Source organism: Coccomyxa subellipsoidea (genome assembly GCF_000258705.1).
Source record: "Coccomyxa subellipsoidea C-169, whole genome shotgun sequence".
NCBI classification, from domain to species: Eukaryota; Viridiplantae; Chlorophyta; class Trebouxiophyceae; family Coccomyxaceae; genus Coccomyxa; species Coccomyxa subellipsoidea.
The window spans coordinates 3427733-3443826 of record NW_005178042.1 but is presented as its reverse complement, the minus strand read 5'-3'; the positions used below and the strand labels follow the sequence as shown (position 1 = coordinate 3443826).

The 16094-nt window shown below is 51.7% G+C and overlaps 3 protein-coding genes across 3 annotated transcripts; 2 read left to right on the top strand and 1 right to left on the bottom strand.

Moving 5' to 3' along the window:
- Positions 1-1395: 1395 nt before the first annotated feature.
- COCSUDRAFT_39307 (DUF726-domain-containing protein) lies at positions 1396-5830 on the top strand (the record flags this gene model as incomplete). The annotated part of the gene is made up of 10 exons (XM_005652205.1): positions 1396-1480; positions 1799-1953; positions 2184-2295; positions 2645-2827; positions 3249-3412; positions 3678-3881; positions 4199-4321; positions 4621-4727; positions 5075-5240; positions 5657-5830. 10 exons carry the CDS (start codon positions 1396-1398, stop codon positions 5828-5830), a joined length of 1473 nt encoding a protein of 490 aa, XP_005652262.1.
- Positions 5831-6442: 612 nt separating this feature from the next.
- Positions 6443-10206, bottom strand: COCSUDRAFT_55703 (hypothetical protein; the record flags this gene model as incomplete). The annotated part of the gene is made up of 8 exons (XM_005652204.1): positions 6443-6680; positions 6934-7079; positions 7343-7562; positions 7954-8180; positions 8497-8621; positions 8821-8893; positions 9169-9267; positions 10201-10206. 8 exons carry the CDS (start codon positions 10204-10206, stop codon positions 6443-6445), a joined length of 1134 nt encoding a protein of 377 aa, XP_005652261.1.
- Positions 10207-10764: 558 nt separating this feature from the next.
- Positions 10765-15085, top strand: COCSUDRAFT_26874 (GDP-D-mannose pyrophosphorylase). Its single transcript, XM_005652203.1, has 10 exons — positions 10765-11028; positions 11512-11568; positions 11694-11756; positions 11967-12058; positions 12265-12349; positions 12560-12637; positions 12844-13033; positions 13488-13693; positions 14305-14415; positions 14647-15085. Exons 1-10 carry the CDS (start codon positions 10912-10914, stop codon positions 14731-14733), a joined length of 1086 nt encoding a protein of 361 aa, XP_005652260.1. The 5' UTR covers positions 10765-10911; the 3' UTR covers positions 14734-15085.
- Positions 15086-16094: the final 1009 nt, after the last annotated feature.

Below are 16094 nucleotides of genomic sequence, written 5' to 3'. Positions count from 1 at the left end.
GCATGCAGGGCGCCTCAGGGGGTTGAGCTGGAAAACTTTGCAACTGGGCCGCCATCCGGTGAGGATGACTCAGCAGCCGCTGCCTGGGACGCCTTTTGGGGATGGGACTGCTGCGCACGCGGTGGCCTGTGTGAGCGTGTGTATGCGCACCTGGGCGTTGCCGAAAGCAGCTGGCCGGCCCTCAAGATGCTGCCTGCGGTAGGTTTGACCCATGGACAATCCATTGCACTTTTTCGTAGCTGGATCTCCCTTGCAGCTACACCATTTGTGCTGCAGCCTTTGCGCTTACAGTGCACTCATACAGCTACAAACGTGGCATTTCTAGCATGAGCTCACAGGCTGGCGGGCAGCCCCACTGGTGCCATCTGCTTGCAGGCATGTCTGTAGCAGCGCATAAGGTCTCCAATTGACTGATGCATGTGCAACTCTCTTCATGTTGGCAAGTAGCACTTGGTGAACAGCACTCACAGATGTTCAACGCTTGTGTGCTGCTCTGTGTCTAGATGATGCCTCCGGACATGCGCAGTCAAGGAGTGCAGCAGTACCGTGACCTGATTGATGGCTCGCTCGCAAATACTCCCCTGCCAGAGGATCCCAAGCCTGCCTTTGCAGACGATGCAGTCGATGCACCTGAGGATTCTGCTGCAGGTGTGCCTCCATCTCTTCAGTCTCTCTTGCTTGTAGAGGACTTAAGTCCAGATGTGCTGCAATCCATATCTGTAATACTGACTGTGCGACCGAGAAGAGTGGAGAGCAATAATACAGTTGTTGCTTGACGTATATGTCATTAGGATTGTAAATCATGTAAAACTAATGACGATGATACTGACTGTTTGCCCATGTTGCAGTCGAGGCAGAACAACTGAAGGCAGAAGAAGAGGACGAGGATCTAGAAGCAGACATGAGGCGGGCACGTTTGGCTGCAAGGCCCATGTCGACCTCCCAGCCTGGACAGCCCATTCCCTCAGCTGAGCAGCGCAGCCTTCCAGAGAACACAATGACAAGCTCAGCACCAGCAATTGGTAAAGGACAGCCAGAAGCATCAGCAGCACAGAAAGCAGGAGTAAGCAGGCCCACTGGGGACAGTACTGTCAAGAGCGCAGACTCCACTCAGAAAAGGTGATCATCCCCTGCCCAATTGCAAGTCACATCGAAATTGTTTGCGTGTATGCTGATTTGCCTAGCGTCATGTGATGCGTGGTGAATAAGTAATTTTAATGATAAATCTGTGAGCCGGGGAATGCCTTCAATGTATGGGGATTCTAAAGGTGTGACTCACTTTCTTAGTCGTGACTTGTCAGCGGGGATGACTCACGCTCGGCCTCGGAGCTGGCGGCGGCGGCAGACGGTAAGCAGGGGCCGGAGGGCCCGTCTGCTGAGGCGTTGGGTGCCATCATGACGCTGCTGGACGCCTGTCTAGGCACGCACCATATGCCCACGCTGCAGGACGTCATCAGCCAAGCCCAGGACAAGGGAAACGGTGTGCCGCACCCGCTTTCCATCTCACCGATCAAGAGGCAATGGTTTACAGGCTCCGGACCCGGGAGAATGATGTTCTTCTTTGCAGCAACCACGAGCCATACTCAAGCAATTCCAGACCTAGTGGACCCTTCCAATTCTGCAATGCATGATGTGCAATTGATGAATGTGGTGTTCCTTGAAGACTTGGGAACAGATTGAAAGAGTGCATGGCAATGACTTGCAGCCCCCTGTGCTTGCCTCTTGCTTTCCTGGAAGCCTGGCCACTCATCTCCCCCAAAAATGTACTACAGAGGTGACAAGAGCGGTGCGCGCACAGGCAAAAGCAAGGGGAAGCAGGGAGGGACAGAAGCGGCAGGCGTGAGGTGGTACGATGCACGAGCCAGGGTGGCTCTGAGGCGGGTTGCCCTGTGGCTTCGTGTGCCGGCAACCAAACTGCCCATCTTTGAATGCCTGCTGGCCCAGGAATCCCAGGTGGGCGCCAGTCCCCCTGGCTCCAGTCCCCCTGAATTCTGCTCTGCTGTGCACTTTGTCCAAGGCAAGAGATTGTTAACTGTCTTATGAGTGTCATGCGAATCCGAATGGCACTGGCCCAGTAAATACAACATGAGCTGATAGCACTCGATCGATGCTGCTCTAAATCAGGAAAAGTGCTGGAAGCTGATGCAGAAGAATTCACTTGATTTGTTGTTTCCTGCATGCAGGTTCCCGAGGTCAAAGGAGAGGTGCAGAAGGAGTCTCTGTGGGGCTCCCGCATGCGCTATGCCAAGATCGGCGCCGCCGCCGTCGGCGGTGGAGCACTGCTGGCTGTCACAGGTGACATTACTCCCAATGCCCAAATCCAAATCCACCAGAAGCAAAACTCTGTAAAGATCTGATCAATGTAAGTGGCCTTGTACACGGGACTGAGTAGCCTGCCTGCAGAAATAACCAAGGTCACATGAAGCAGGTAGTATCATTATCCAGGATATCCAGGATTTGTCGCTGAGTTTTGTTCATATTTTGTGGAGCATGATTATGGAGCGTAATATTGCATGAGCAGCCGGACCAATCGCTGGATGTAGGCAGCACTGATTTGTATGGTTGATCGTGAACAACATATGAAGTAGCCGAGGGAACTGCCAAGTGTAAGCAGCGCTGAGTCGTGTACACTGCAAACCCGCAGGCGGCCTGGCGGCTCCGGCGCTCGCAGCGGTGGCGGGATCAGTCATGACGACGGCGGGGGCGGGCGCGGCAGCTGGCGCGCTCACCGGCTTTGTCGGCAGCTCTGTAGGCGCCGCAGCTGTCATTGGCGGGTTTGGGGCGGGCGGCGCTCACGCCGTTGGGAGCCGTATGGCGCGCCGGCTCGGTAAGTTTCTCTTCTGTCATGACGTACAATAGCATGATTTTGCCTTAAGGTGCACTTGCTACGGCTGCGATATTTTTTAGGCATGTGGGGACTGTGCAATTCTTTGCACACGCCAATTATGAATAAGCTGTGATGTGGTCTGATTACTGCAAAGGTGTGATAACGCTCCTGGCATGTAATTGTAAGGAGTGCACCGTTGCTCGTGGGAGTCAAGTAATGAAGGATTCCGTATGTAGAGACCGCGCACACCCTTGCATTCCAGTACATCAGACATGCTTTGATCCAGGTACACACCGCATAGGCGCAAAGGGCTTCTTGCAATAAGTTTGGTCAAAGGAGGAGTCTCAACATAACAGCTTTTGGTAAGAGGAGGAGTGGGCAAAAGTTGTGCTGACTGTGGCATTCTCTGTTGGGGATGCAGGTGATGTGAAGGAATTTGGCTTCATAGAGGTGAGGGACACTCAGCGGCCTCCTGGTGAGGAGCCTCCGCAGCTGCAGCCGGCACCCATTGCGCCACCGGGCGCCGCGGCCGACCCGCGCCTGGCACTGACTGTCTGTGTCAGCGGCATGATTGCATCTGTGGAGGTATGGCATCGATCAAGGGACTTCCAAAAACTCAACCAGGCAATTCTAGCGAGATCGCCTCACACTCTATTTACACGCTCGCCTGGACTGGTCTGTCAGAAGCAGACTGTGCAGCGCTGCAGTTCTGTGTCTTTTGGTTGTTTGACATGCATCGTACTTTCGTTCAAAAGGGGGAGTTGCTTACAATTTCCTGGCCTGCTGTGTGCACTGATGACACTGACAGAACTGGCGTGTTCCGTTCTGATTGATAGCGTTCAATTTGCAGGAGTTTGAGAGTCTGTGGAAGGGTGTGAGCGCAGCAGACACCCAGAGAATGGCGCTGGTGTGGGAGAGCCAGGAGCTGCTGGCCCTCAACAAGTCCATCATGACCTTCATCAAGGACCAGGCATACTTCTCCTATATTATCCTCCATGCCACATACATAAGAACTGGCGTTAAATTCCTCGCTTGTTGCTCCAGCAAAGACGCGGTTAGCTGGAACACTCAGCAATACAGCTGTTTTGAGCCTGTCAAATATGGGTGCCGTTAAGTTTAGTGCCTGGTGCAGCATGCGAGACTTTCTAATATTGTAGGATGCAGGGTTTCCAAATCATGAAATTATGTAAAAACATAATAGTTGAACAGTGATCAGTCTTTGGGTAACATGCACTTTGGTCAGGTTTTTATGGTGTTACAATAGACCATGGGTAATACATGATTGCTGGAATTCCTCTCTGCAAGTCATAAAAATGGCAATATTAGTTGCTGAGCGACATGGTATAACCAGCGGGCGGGTGTGCCCTGCAGGCTGCGCAGATGGCAGGCAAGTGGTTCATCGAGAAGTTCCTTGTGCACGGCCTGATTGCGGCCATCGCACTGCCGATGACAGTGCTGTCTGTCTCCAGCATCATTGACGCTCAGTGGTCTGTGGTACACTCCGTTTTCTCACTCTGCGCATCGTTTACTGCTGAGTGTACAGCGTCTGACTGTCAATTCCCATTGTCCTTGATCCTGAAGATGGCATGGCTAGGATTTTAAATTTCGTGGAGCAAGAAGGTTTGAGCTTGCATAATGCCTGTACGAATCTTGCTTGGATCTGGGAAGTCCATCAAGGGGTACGGAATTTGGCAGCCTTCACATGCAGCTTGCCTGCAGACGCAACTTGCCTCTGGCAGGAAAAGGGTATTATAGTAATACTGTAAGATGAGCTGAAGTTTGCTGCTGCACAGGTGAGTAATCGGGCGGTACTGGCCGGGCAGCTGCTTGCGCATGTCCTGATGTCGGGCGCGCACGGCGGACGTCCAGTCACCCTCATCGGCTACTCCATGGGCGCTAGGTCAGGCAACCCCTCCCTGCCGAACACAGCCTGCCTTGTTGGAATGTACTCTATTCAGCTCATTAGGCCTGCTATGCGTCTGTCTTTGGCATAAAGACACACTTGAGACTTCTATTTTGGTTCCAATGCAGAATGTTGATCACAAACTCAGATTCCTGCGTCTCTGGGAGAATTACCGACCTTATGAATAATTTACAAACGCTTGTGTACCTTATCGCATGTTTTCAAGGTCGGCACGCTGTCAGCCTTTTGCCACCTGCAGTATGACTGCCCTGGTATCTGGCAGGCTTGCAGGCAGACATGACCAAGCATGCGCGTCATGCTGATATTCTCAAGCATGTGCGCAGGCTGATATTCCACTGCCTGCTGGAGCTGTGCCGCTGCCGCGCGAAGGGCATAGTGGAGAACGCTGTGCTGCTGGGCACTCCCGTAGGTGTCACTCCCGAGCGCTGGGCCATGGCGCGATCTGTCGTGGCCGGCCGCCTCGTCAACGGTTACTCACCCCAGGACTGGGTGCGTGCCCCTGTATATCTTGCAACATGAATCATTAGCACAGTACGGCGCATGGGCACACAGATGAACAAATCGGAACAAAGCGGGGGCCTTTCGCCTCGTTGGATGGACGGCAATATAGATTGCAAGACATGAAGGCATTGCCAGCGCCAGTGCAGGAGACAGGTCTGCTTTGTTTAGCTTGAAATTCCTGCTTCTATGCTGACATGAGGTGCGGGAAATGCGTGATTGAACCAGGCGCGACTTGTCAGGCGGTTGCAGAGTGTTGTTACTGCTGTGAGCCTGGCAACTCGCGACGCTCAGAAGGATATATGTGATGGGCAGACGAAAGAAGTAAAAGAAAAGAGAGAGCCATGTGTGACCGTGTGTGAATGCATGAGAGGGATGCAAGATTGTAAGAGCCTCTTTGCGCACAGGTGTTGGGGCTGAGCTTCAGGGCGAGGGAGCTGACGCTGGTGGCGGCAGGGCTCGCCCCCGTGCGGGTTACAGGTGTGGAGAACGTCAACCTGCATGCACTGGTGAAGGCGCATGTGGATTACTCTGCCAACATGGATGCAATCCTTGACCTGCTGGGCTTTGCTGGGGAGTGATCTGTATATGTTCCACTAATCAAAGAAAGAATATTGCAGACACTAAGGCAGAGTGAGCAATTGCAACCAAAGACAAGAACCCGATTTTACAATTCAAGCGGAGGCTGCACCTATAGAGGTGTGAAAGTATGGTTCGATGCAACTTTATGAAAATGGCAAGGTCAGTTCTAGATAGGTAGAAAACTATTGCTGCATGTGCACATTCAATAAGCGCAGCCAAGAGAAAGGTAGTTTGGATCCTAACGATTTGCAAATTATGCTGTCACAAAGGACAAAGCAATACATGTAAGCGCTTCAAGCTTTTATTAGCAATACACAAACAGGTTTTGAACATTCTGTCTGCTTTAAGTCATGTGTAGCATTGCAGCTTTGCACAGCAAATATCTCGGCCCAACACACCAGAACAGCTGTCATTTGTAGGCCAGATGTCCAAATATCATTCATAAGCTTCTGTAATTCACAGGAACAGCTGCAAATATGGCCTGTTCTTCAACTGTGGCCTATTCTGCACCTGTCAACAGGCTCACATCCCATGGCCACTGTTGGTTTTGATCGCAAGGCGCTGAAGAGAATAGAAAATTCTCCCGAGGCGCTTTGAAGAGGGCCACCCACTCATACCCAGTCGTCAGCCAGTTTAGTGTCAGTGCCATTGAAGTCCACATAGTCCTTCTCATAGTAGCCGAATTCCCCTCCCAGCGTGGCAGTCTTCTGCGCAATCTCCATCTGATCATTGGGGTCGTCCAGAGGCACAACCTTCTCGTTGGGAAGCACCAGCCCAAACTGCCCCTTGAGCGGCTTCTCTATCACCTCTTTTTGAATAATTGTCCCATTGGCATACTCCTCTGCCACCCTGCATGCCACCCTCACCTCAGCAAATCATTTTGTGCTTCAGAGGGCGCTAAGAACTTCCTCAAGCACACGGGCAATAAATTGAGGTCCATAATTCAGATGATAACCCGCCTGCTCAAGATGTTCAAGCCCGCCCTGCTGGCATGCTGTGCTCCGCAGAATGAAACAAGATCCACTCTGCTGATGAGGCATCAAAGGGCAAGTGAATCAATCATGTCAATTTCACAAGGCGGGGTGCATGTAGCATACAGCACCTGCTGTATTCCTGAAGCAGGCCGGGCGCGTTCAAGAGGAGGTCCTTCTCTTGAGTGAAGTATGCATAATGCACGACCAGCGCTGTCCTTCCCACTGCCGCAGCATGCTGCTTTCGGTACGCCGGCAGCAGTTGGGATATGTACGTCTGCACCAAAAATAGATTGCTGTCAAACATGAACATGGTTCTTAAGGTAAAGCACCTGATCACCTGTGCTCACAATATAAGGTAACCCTGGTGCCTTGCACCTGATTGCAGTGAAAGTGACTGCATTAAGGTCTCTTTCATAATCTGGATGCTGCCGAAACTGTGCCTTTGTTAGATAATAAAATAAAATAGGGAATCTGCCCATGCACACTCTGTGAAAGGCGCTGGCCGACGCAGCATCAGGATGACTCAGCATTAGTCACCTCATCGTCAGTGTCGTTAGTAAGGAGGTCGCCGGCCAGGTCAGAGGAGTTGAAGGCGAAGAAGTTGATGCTCCAGCGGTGGTAGTCAGGATAGCACAAATCCCAGGTACTGAACTCAAAAGCACTTAGGCTGCCGGCGCGCAGGTGATGCAGAAAGGAGTAGTGTGACACCGCCGCGCAGTCCCAATTCTCATGGAAGCAGCTGCTGTTTATTGCATACCTGCGCTCAAAAGACTCAGAAATTGGTGTTTTCTGGGCATTTGCTATGCACTTAGCTCGGTAATGGGGTTAGAAGGGTATCTAGTGAGTCATCATCAGCAGATGTAGATCATCCTTGGTCCCTTCAGCTTGGCAGTCATGATTGCATGCCCCAACTTACTGAGTGATTCGGTCCTGGCACAAGATCTGGTAATCGGATTGTGTCTTGGCAGGTGCGATTGAGTTTGACAAGCATGGCATAGGTTCCAGATGCAATTGCAAAGTGTGATCGCCCCAGCATGCGCATCGGCGGCCGACGCACGCACAGACAAAGTCCCCAAACCCACTACTCTGCCCAAGATCCAGAACCCTGCACACGAGTCATCATAATTAGGCAAAGCAGCGGTGATTACGTGGATGTGCGCGCGGGTGAGTCATCCAGGACGTCGGCTGAGTCAGCCAGCTCAAAGGGTTTGTAGGCGTCCAGGGGACTAAGCCCCTTGGGGGGTTGATGATAGGGTAGCAGCGCTCCCAGCTGCGCATGCACGTAGGACAGCAGAGGGTGGTTGACAATGTTTGCGGATACGAACAGATAGTGCCCTCGCAGCTTCTCCTCAACAAGCGCCTCTATTGCACCGTCCTGCACCACAATTTCAATTTTTATGAAGACGAATATGGTGTCCTGAGTGGGAGTGGCCTACTGGAACACCTCAGCACTCATCAGGACAAGTATTTTTACATGTGAAAATCATGCAGGCAACATGCAGCTATAGCACTGGTCAGCAAAATTGACTGAAGCACAAGACCAGCCATCATGAGCTGATCTGCGTCTTGCGACTGAGCTGACTTTGCTGGTGGTCCAATCCTATATTGCTGCAAGATGGCTAGCAGGGGCTACAGAGACAGCAAATCATGGGCAACCATTCCTCCATCCAAGACATCAGCATTGCACTCACCTGAATGAAGATGATGTCATCATCAATCTTCACATAGATGCAGCCGGGCCGCGCGATGGCGTATGACTCCTGCCAATGAACGCCAGTGGCCTTCAAATTGCCGGGGCCGCTGCGCCGGTACACGCCTGGCGGAAGAATGCATTAGTCAAGGGTGACTGCGCATTGATGACAGACTGCCTGATCAGGCACTGCATGGGTGCAGGCCTACAGCCATATCTTGCAGTGCTGCACCCATCATCTTGACAGTCCGTTAGCAGCCTACCTGAACGCACACAAAATTAGACAGGTAACCTGTAAGTAAGTATAAAAATAGCCATGTTTCACCTGGGTGGCGGGCCAGCAGCACATCTAGAAAGTCCAAGTCTTCTTTCTTGCCCGTACGCATGGCAAAGACCACCTGTCAAACCCATAAGATTGTGCCGCACCACAAAGAAGGTCAACATGGAAGCTGCTGATCAACTGAAGACTGAGAAACAGAGCAGCACCTGTGTGTGCGACAGTAAATTCTGTGACCAACGCCAATCCTGATCTGCAAAGAGCTACATGAATTCAAGAAGCTGTCTTCAAACCTGGGCTGCACTGACTGGCATGTACTGGCATGTCTGTAGCATGCGCAGAGTTCCCGTGTGAAAAAACTCTAAACTTGTCAAGAGTAAAAGTAAGGACGTTAACCTCATCCAGGATGCCCCCGTTCTTGGCCAGGTTGCGCTCCAGGTAGACATTGAGCAGCTTCACGTAGCGCCGGCGCCCATAGAACACCAGTGCGCCAACCTGAATTCAAAAACATGGCCATCAATCTATTTAGGAAGACTGTCTTCATGAGAGGAAGGCTTCCTTGCGAGAGGAGCAGAAATCACACATTGCTGCAACTCAGGAGAGGCCACCTGCTGCTCGAAATAGCATGGGCACAAGCACTGCTATGCATGGAGCATCCTTAGGAAGCAAGCTTGGTCCATATCATGAAGGTCTGTGACTGCGTCTGGTGCTTTCAGCTGAGAGCCAGTCAATCGGAGCCGGCCAAGCAAGCACATGTGAAAGTAGAGGGCTTTAAGGGCAGGAAGTGACCTTCAGCGGGCGCAGTCGGGCTCTCGCGCGCTGCAGCTCTGGTTTGACATCTGTGCTTACAGCTGCTTCATGATGGAGTTCAGTCCTATCAGGAAGCAAGCCCGCTGCAAAGTGGCCTTTCCACTGCAGGGCTGCATGCTCCAACTGCAACCCTCAAGAAAGAATGTCATTTCTCCACCGCTGCATAATAGCGTGACAGATTCTGTGGTGCCCTATGTGCAATTGTATGCAGTGCAAGGTACTGCAACAGTTCCAAGACATGGTAAACTGCTCCATAAGATTGTTGCATACGTCTTCTATGTGGGAGATGATTGACAGAGTGTCAGAGGGCCTGTTATGAACACAGGAAGGAATGTGACGCACTGCCTCGTTGCCAGCTGCCTTAATCTGCAGGGAGCTCCTGTGTAGGCTTTCTTTATCGCCGAGATACAGCTGCAAGAAGGTGCCATGGTCAGATCGAGGGTTAGCGGCAGATCAGGACAAGATTAGTCTGCGATTAGGGAGAATTGAAGAGCACACCAGTACAAGGAGGCCTATTATACAGACTGCCAGCCACGGTGATTGAAATACTTTGAAAATCCAAGTGAAGAGGCCTCCTGGGCTCCTGCGATCTCTGCTGGTGTCTCTTGGATCCTCCACATCCATGCCACTGGTCTCGACTGTATGCTTCAATGTAGATGATTTGCATATCGGCAAACCATGATATGTGCAAAACTATTCAGAAATGGTTTACTCGCCCGCTTTCATAAGCATCCTATCTTGCTGTGCTCGTAATAAGTAATCGATTGCTTGATGGATCTCAACGCACAGCGCTAATCATAAGGAGTCCTTCTGCTCTGCAAAGCTACACCTAACATCTTACTTGCGCATGCATTAACATTAGTCTGCAATGCGGTATCAGATATTTCAGGCGAGCAGAACACTTATATGCTGATCTAGCTGGCCAGACGCAACCTTGGACTAAGTTTTTGCAGCGCAGCTCGGCGCAATGCTGCAGCAAACGCTCCGTGATCATCCAAGATGCAAATACCTACTCGTCGAGGTTGGAGAAGCGCAAGCTTGCACGCAACAACGGCAATCCCATGATTGCTTCCTTCGGCGCCCCAAATTTCCAGCGTGAGGTGATGGGGAAATGCGCGCTTTGAACCGCAGCGGTTCCTGGCAGCCTGCTGGAGATGCTGGTCTTTTATTCCTCGGATACTGGCGCGAACACTCGCTGTGACTTGCGAATCTAAATAAACAATCCCTTACTTCCTATCGAGTTTTGCAGCTGCATAGAGTGGTGAGGTCGTCAGTAGATCGGTGAAACCTTCGGCGCGTCACAACTGGCATCCAGAGAAAAGCAGCACCATGAAGGCCCTGATCCTTGTTGGTGGCTATGGCACAAGGCTTCGGCCTCTCACACTAACGGTTCCAAAGCCCATCGTGGACTTTGCGAACAAGCCCATGATTATCCACCAGATAGAGGTACTGCCACTTCCCCCTTCATCAACAGAACTGGGTTTGGCCTGCGAGGGGTGCGCCAGTGGCTTTATGGATGGGCATTGTTTGTCTAAACACGGAAACGTGTACCCAATGGTTCCCGAGGGGCTCCTACTGGGGCCTAAAGCGCAGATGGACTTTAGCCAGTTGTACATCAGACTGGATAGAAAGGGCACTGCTTCGACGCAGATTTGGCAATCACAATGCATATTTTGTAGCAAAAAGTTTTTTAGTTGTGGGTAAGCATGCACACGATTCGCTCGAAAATGGAGCTGCACATCCCACTGTATGCAGACAACGAGGCCTTTTATGAGGCAGGCCATATATCTATCTTCTGCCCTTTCGAATATGCAAAGGCGGTGTAAGTTCGGATAGTCAAAGTTTCATCTTGGTGAAGCAGCAAACTTCACTGGCGCAGTGGAGGGTGGCAATCTGCCAGGACATCTCTGAGATGATGTGCGGTTGCAGGCTCTGAAGAACGCTGGATGTAACGAGGTGGTACTGGCCATCAACTACCAGCCAAAGGTGTGAACTCATCCCTGTCGATTCGTCGCTGGATTGGTGTACTGGGAAATACATGTTCATGGCCACAGACAGACCATCCCCAGGGCTCAGTAAAGCTGAATTGCTGTCTGTATATGTCTGCGCAGGTGATGATGGACTTCCTGAAGGAGTGGGAGGAGAAGCTTGCCATCAAAATTACCTGCTCACAGGTGGGCAGATGCATTAAATCTGCCTCTCCTTGTGTTGTTTCTGTCAGTGACTGTGCAATGGCCTGTGAGACAGTGCTATGCAAGGAAAGCATGCCTTCTGTGACTCATGCATTGGCGACATACCCGGGGTAGAAGCTTGAGTCTCAGGGCGGGAAGACAGAAAGGCTTGGGGGGTATTGTATTGAAGGGGATGGCTCTTTGTTTGCACAGGAGAAGGAGCCTATGGGCACAGCAGGCCCCCTGGCACTGGCGAGTGAGATCCTCAATGACGGCAGCGGCGACCCATTCTTTGTCCTCAACAGGTCTGCCCACTATCTCTGCACATCAGCTTGTTTGGTGCACACTTCCTCTGTGATCCAAGGCTTCCATTCGCACAGATTGTACAATGTGGCAAACACCTTGAGAATCAGCAGCCTCCCGAAGAGGGCGTCTTTCACCAGAGAGCATGTCTGCTACCGTACTATCTCTGCAGCAATGTGTGCTGATGTGTTTTCCTGTGGCTGTGCAGTGACGTGATCTGCGAGTTCCCTCTGCGGGACATGCTGGCATTCCACAGGAAGACTGGTGCAGAGGGGACCATCCTGGTCACACAGGTGCGTAAGGATCCGCATTGTGCACCTTCATCTTGGCAGAAACATTCGGTAACAAATAGACAGACACTATGTATGCCCCAGCACGCCCACAGGGTACAGCCACCTGCTGCAGAGCAGCGCCATGTGATTGGACCTCCGTGGGTGCTACCAGGTGAGGTGGCTCGAGCATTAGGTGGATTCTGAATTTTTTGATTTGCCTTTGTGGGGCAGGTGGAGGAACCATCAAAGTACGGCGTGGTGGTGACTGACGACTCTGGCAGGGTGGAGCGCTTCGTGGAAAAGCCCAAGGTGAGCCGCCTGACGCTCCACCCCTCTCATGCACTCCTTTCTGTGCACTAATTGCAAGGCCGTACTTTTACAGGCCTGTTTGGGAACTGTGCCCTGCTCGGGGCATCATTGTATCGTGTCAAGGGAAGAAGACAATAGTGCTGTCTTGCGCTAAGAATGAAAACAAGAGTGATAGCCGTCCTATTGCGTGGCCTCTCCTCTCGCAGGTGTTTGTGGGCGACAAGATCAACGCAGGCATCTACTGCCTGAGCCCGGCGGTGCTGGACCGCATCGAGATGCGGCCGACGTCGATAGAGAAGGAGACTTTCCCGCTCATCTGCCGCGACGGCAAGCTCTTTGCCTACACCCTCCCCGGCTACTGGATGGACGTCGGCCAGCCCAAGGACTACCTCACAGGTGCGCGCATGCTTGAACTTTTATTACTGTGCCGTGGCATCCCCATCAGACTGGAACTCTGTACAGCACCTGTGGGCCTGACTGCTATCTTGGCAAGGAATACCTCACAGGTGTCGCTTTCTGTGTAGCTTGAAGCGAGTTGCGCAAACGCCTGCGCGCGCACCCATACACTTATCACTGTCCTGTGGCGTCCCAATCAGGCTACAACTTTGTACAGCACCTGTAAGCATCCTGACTACTCCCTTGGCAAGCATACTTGCCAGAAGCACCTCGATATGCAGGTTATCAATGTTGACAGGGTCCCAGTCTGACAGTGATTCCTCCACAGACGCCAAGCGGCCAGCCATGGAACGTTGAGATACATACATGCCGGCAATTGGCACATGCAAGCGATGGATCCATGTGCGGGGATGTGGCATGTTTGTTGAAGCGTGCATGCTTGTCTTTGTTGCAGGGCTGCAGCTGCACCTGACCTCATTGAGGAGAACGGCGCCTGAGACGCTGGCGAGCGGGCCAGAGTTTGAGGGCAATGTGATTGTGCACGCGAGCGCCAAGATCGGCAAGGACTGCAAGATCGGCCCCAACGTGTCCATCGGCATCGGCTGCGAGATCGACAACGGCGTCCGCATCGCCAACTCAGTGCTGCTCCACCGCGTCAAGGTGCGCTGCTTTTTTTTATGGCGAATCCCTCCCTAAAAGCAGTCTGTTCCCAGGATTTGGGGTTTGGTGACTCTTTGGATCACCCCTTGCAGACACGCCATAGGGGCATTTTGTGCTCACTTGGTGCATGATAAGATAGACAAAGGCGTCAGCTGGCGCGGCGGCTGCCGTGGGCGCCAAAGAGCGGCAGCTGCTGCTGCTGCATGCTCCAGGCCGCCTGACCTCCCCTCGATACACCTCCAGCTGCTGGCACCCACACCAGTCTGACCCCAACCTATTACTTTTTACAAATTTTACTTTTAGAACGAAGGGGACTTCAGGAGGGCCTGCAAGAGCTGCATGCCCCAGGCCGCCTGATTTCCCTTCCAAAATTCTGGCCAGGCCAGACGAGGCACTCGTTTCTGATCAGGCTGCAAAGTGGCTGCATCTGAGCTGAGCAGTGGTGCATATGATTCTGAATAGCATAAAAGCAGACAGCCAGTCAATATTGCAGTCTGCTTTGCAATAATCTCCTCCTCTCCCTTTCTCCTATCTTCTGGCGCTCGCTCTGCCTTAATATCCGCATTCTTCTTCTCTAAATTGCTCACAGCTGCTGCTGCATGCTGCTGCAGGTGAAGGACTTTGCGCGCGTGAATGATAGCATCATCGGCTGGGGCTCGTCTGTGGGCAAGTGGGCCAGGATAGACAACAAGTCAGTCATCGGAGAGGACGTGCACGTCAAGGTATGCATGCATCCCTGATGGCTCTCACCATGGTGTCAAAAATGCCAGAGACCGCTGAGTGCTGCTGAGGCTTTTCATACCCCCCATCACGTGTAACAACCTCTCGATCAGCTTGTCGCCTTTTTCCTGGAACTTTTCAACAAGAGGAAATTTGTGAATAGTTATGGTGAGCTGCCAGGGTTCAGGATATGCTGCAGCCTGCAATCAATTGATGCTTTGCCACTTGCGCAGGACGAGGTGTTCCTGAATGGCACAATTGTGCTGCCGCACAAGGAGCTCAAGGAGTCTGTTCTGGACCCAGGCACCATCATCATGTAATTGCAGCTGTGCACGTTCTGTTCCTGCCGAATGACCTGAATGTCCTGCAAAATGACATCTTTATTTGGCCAGGAGGACGATGTCTCCAGAGCTGATCTCATCAGTGGAAGTAAGTGGAAGTGACAGGCAGGGATTATTGTATTCAGCAGCCGGGGATGCAAACACATGTATGCTGCACTGAACATGATAACTGTACGAAGTCATTTGCAGAGTGCAGCAAGGAATGTAGACTGGGGTAGCTGCACTTTTTTGTGGATGAGTTCTTGGTGCGCATGCGGTGTTTAACACTTGTACCGTACTTCAGGAAGTGACTTCAGTGCAAATCATTGCAAGGGTAATCGAAATACCATCTGCCGGACCGTCGTGGTGCTCTTGTTGCTGGCACAAATACCATGTATATTGGCATCCATCGCAACTGGAAATTTACACAGCATGCATTGGTCAACATCAACTGAGGCTGAGGTCAACGTGCTGTGCTGCGCTGCAAATGTCTCACTGACCCTCGATCAAATTGCCAACCCGACAGGAAGCATGGTCACTCCTGCGATCAGCCCAGAAAATTTTCGCATCTTTTATGAAGGTTTGATCATGTTCGTCGGGTTTCTGATTGACTGCTCTAGCTCACAAGGAGACCCCGCTGCACACATGTCCTACGTGTATGAGTGTTTGCTTGGGCCCTGATATACTGCATTGACAGATCTGGGTGTAGTACGCATCTATGAATATGATTAACGGTCAGAATGGGCAAGATACCGATCCGCATCTACAAGGCAACAGAAAGCGCAACTTTGATGACTTTGCCTGCACCACCTCGTCCCAGGAAGTTGAGCCAAAACTTGAACAATTCGATGGACCGCGACCATCTCGAAAGCTTCCGTGAGCGTTTCACATCAATATTGCAGATCTTGATATCCAACTTTTGTCTGCAGCGGTTGCCTTGGTGAAACTTTTCTGCATTCAAAGGATGGAGTGTGGTGATTGAGATCAGATTTTAATACTCCCGATCATGTCAATCGTGATGATGATGAGCCATGAATTGTCTTTTGCAGGGCCAGCATGGTCACCCATGTTTCAGATACACTGTGCGAGCAAAGTGGAGAGCAAGATGGACCCTCCGGCGAGATCAACAGCCACCAGCTATCAGAAGAGCAGGTGAAGGGTCCTCATATGTTCTATGGAATCCTTGCACCGGTAAATATGTTTGAGGCACATGGTATTGGCAGATCTTGAAGAAGAACAGCAACACTGCACTGCAGTTGAACAGATGTCAATCTGGCTGCAGAGCAATGTCATACAACTAATTGGAGAGGGCCGTAACGTCTTCTTCACAGGCAATGCAGGCACTGGCAAGGTGCGCTGTC

Coding starts and splice junctions, on each gene's coding strand:
- COCSUDRAFT_26874 (XM_005652203.1), top strand. CDS start 10,912: ATGAAGGCCCTGATCCTTGTTGGTGGCTATGGCACAAGGCTTCGGCCT. Junction 11,029..11,511: donor TGATTATCCACCAGATAGAG/GTACTGCCACTT, acceptor GTGCGGTTGCAG/GCTCTGAAGAACGCTGGATG. Junction 11,569..11,693: donor CCATCAACTACCAGCCAAAG/GTGTGAACTCAT, acceptor ATGTCTGCGCAG/GTGATGATGGACTTCCTGAA.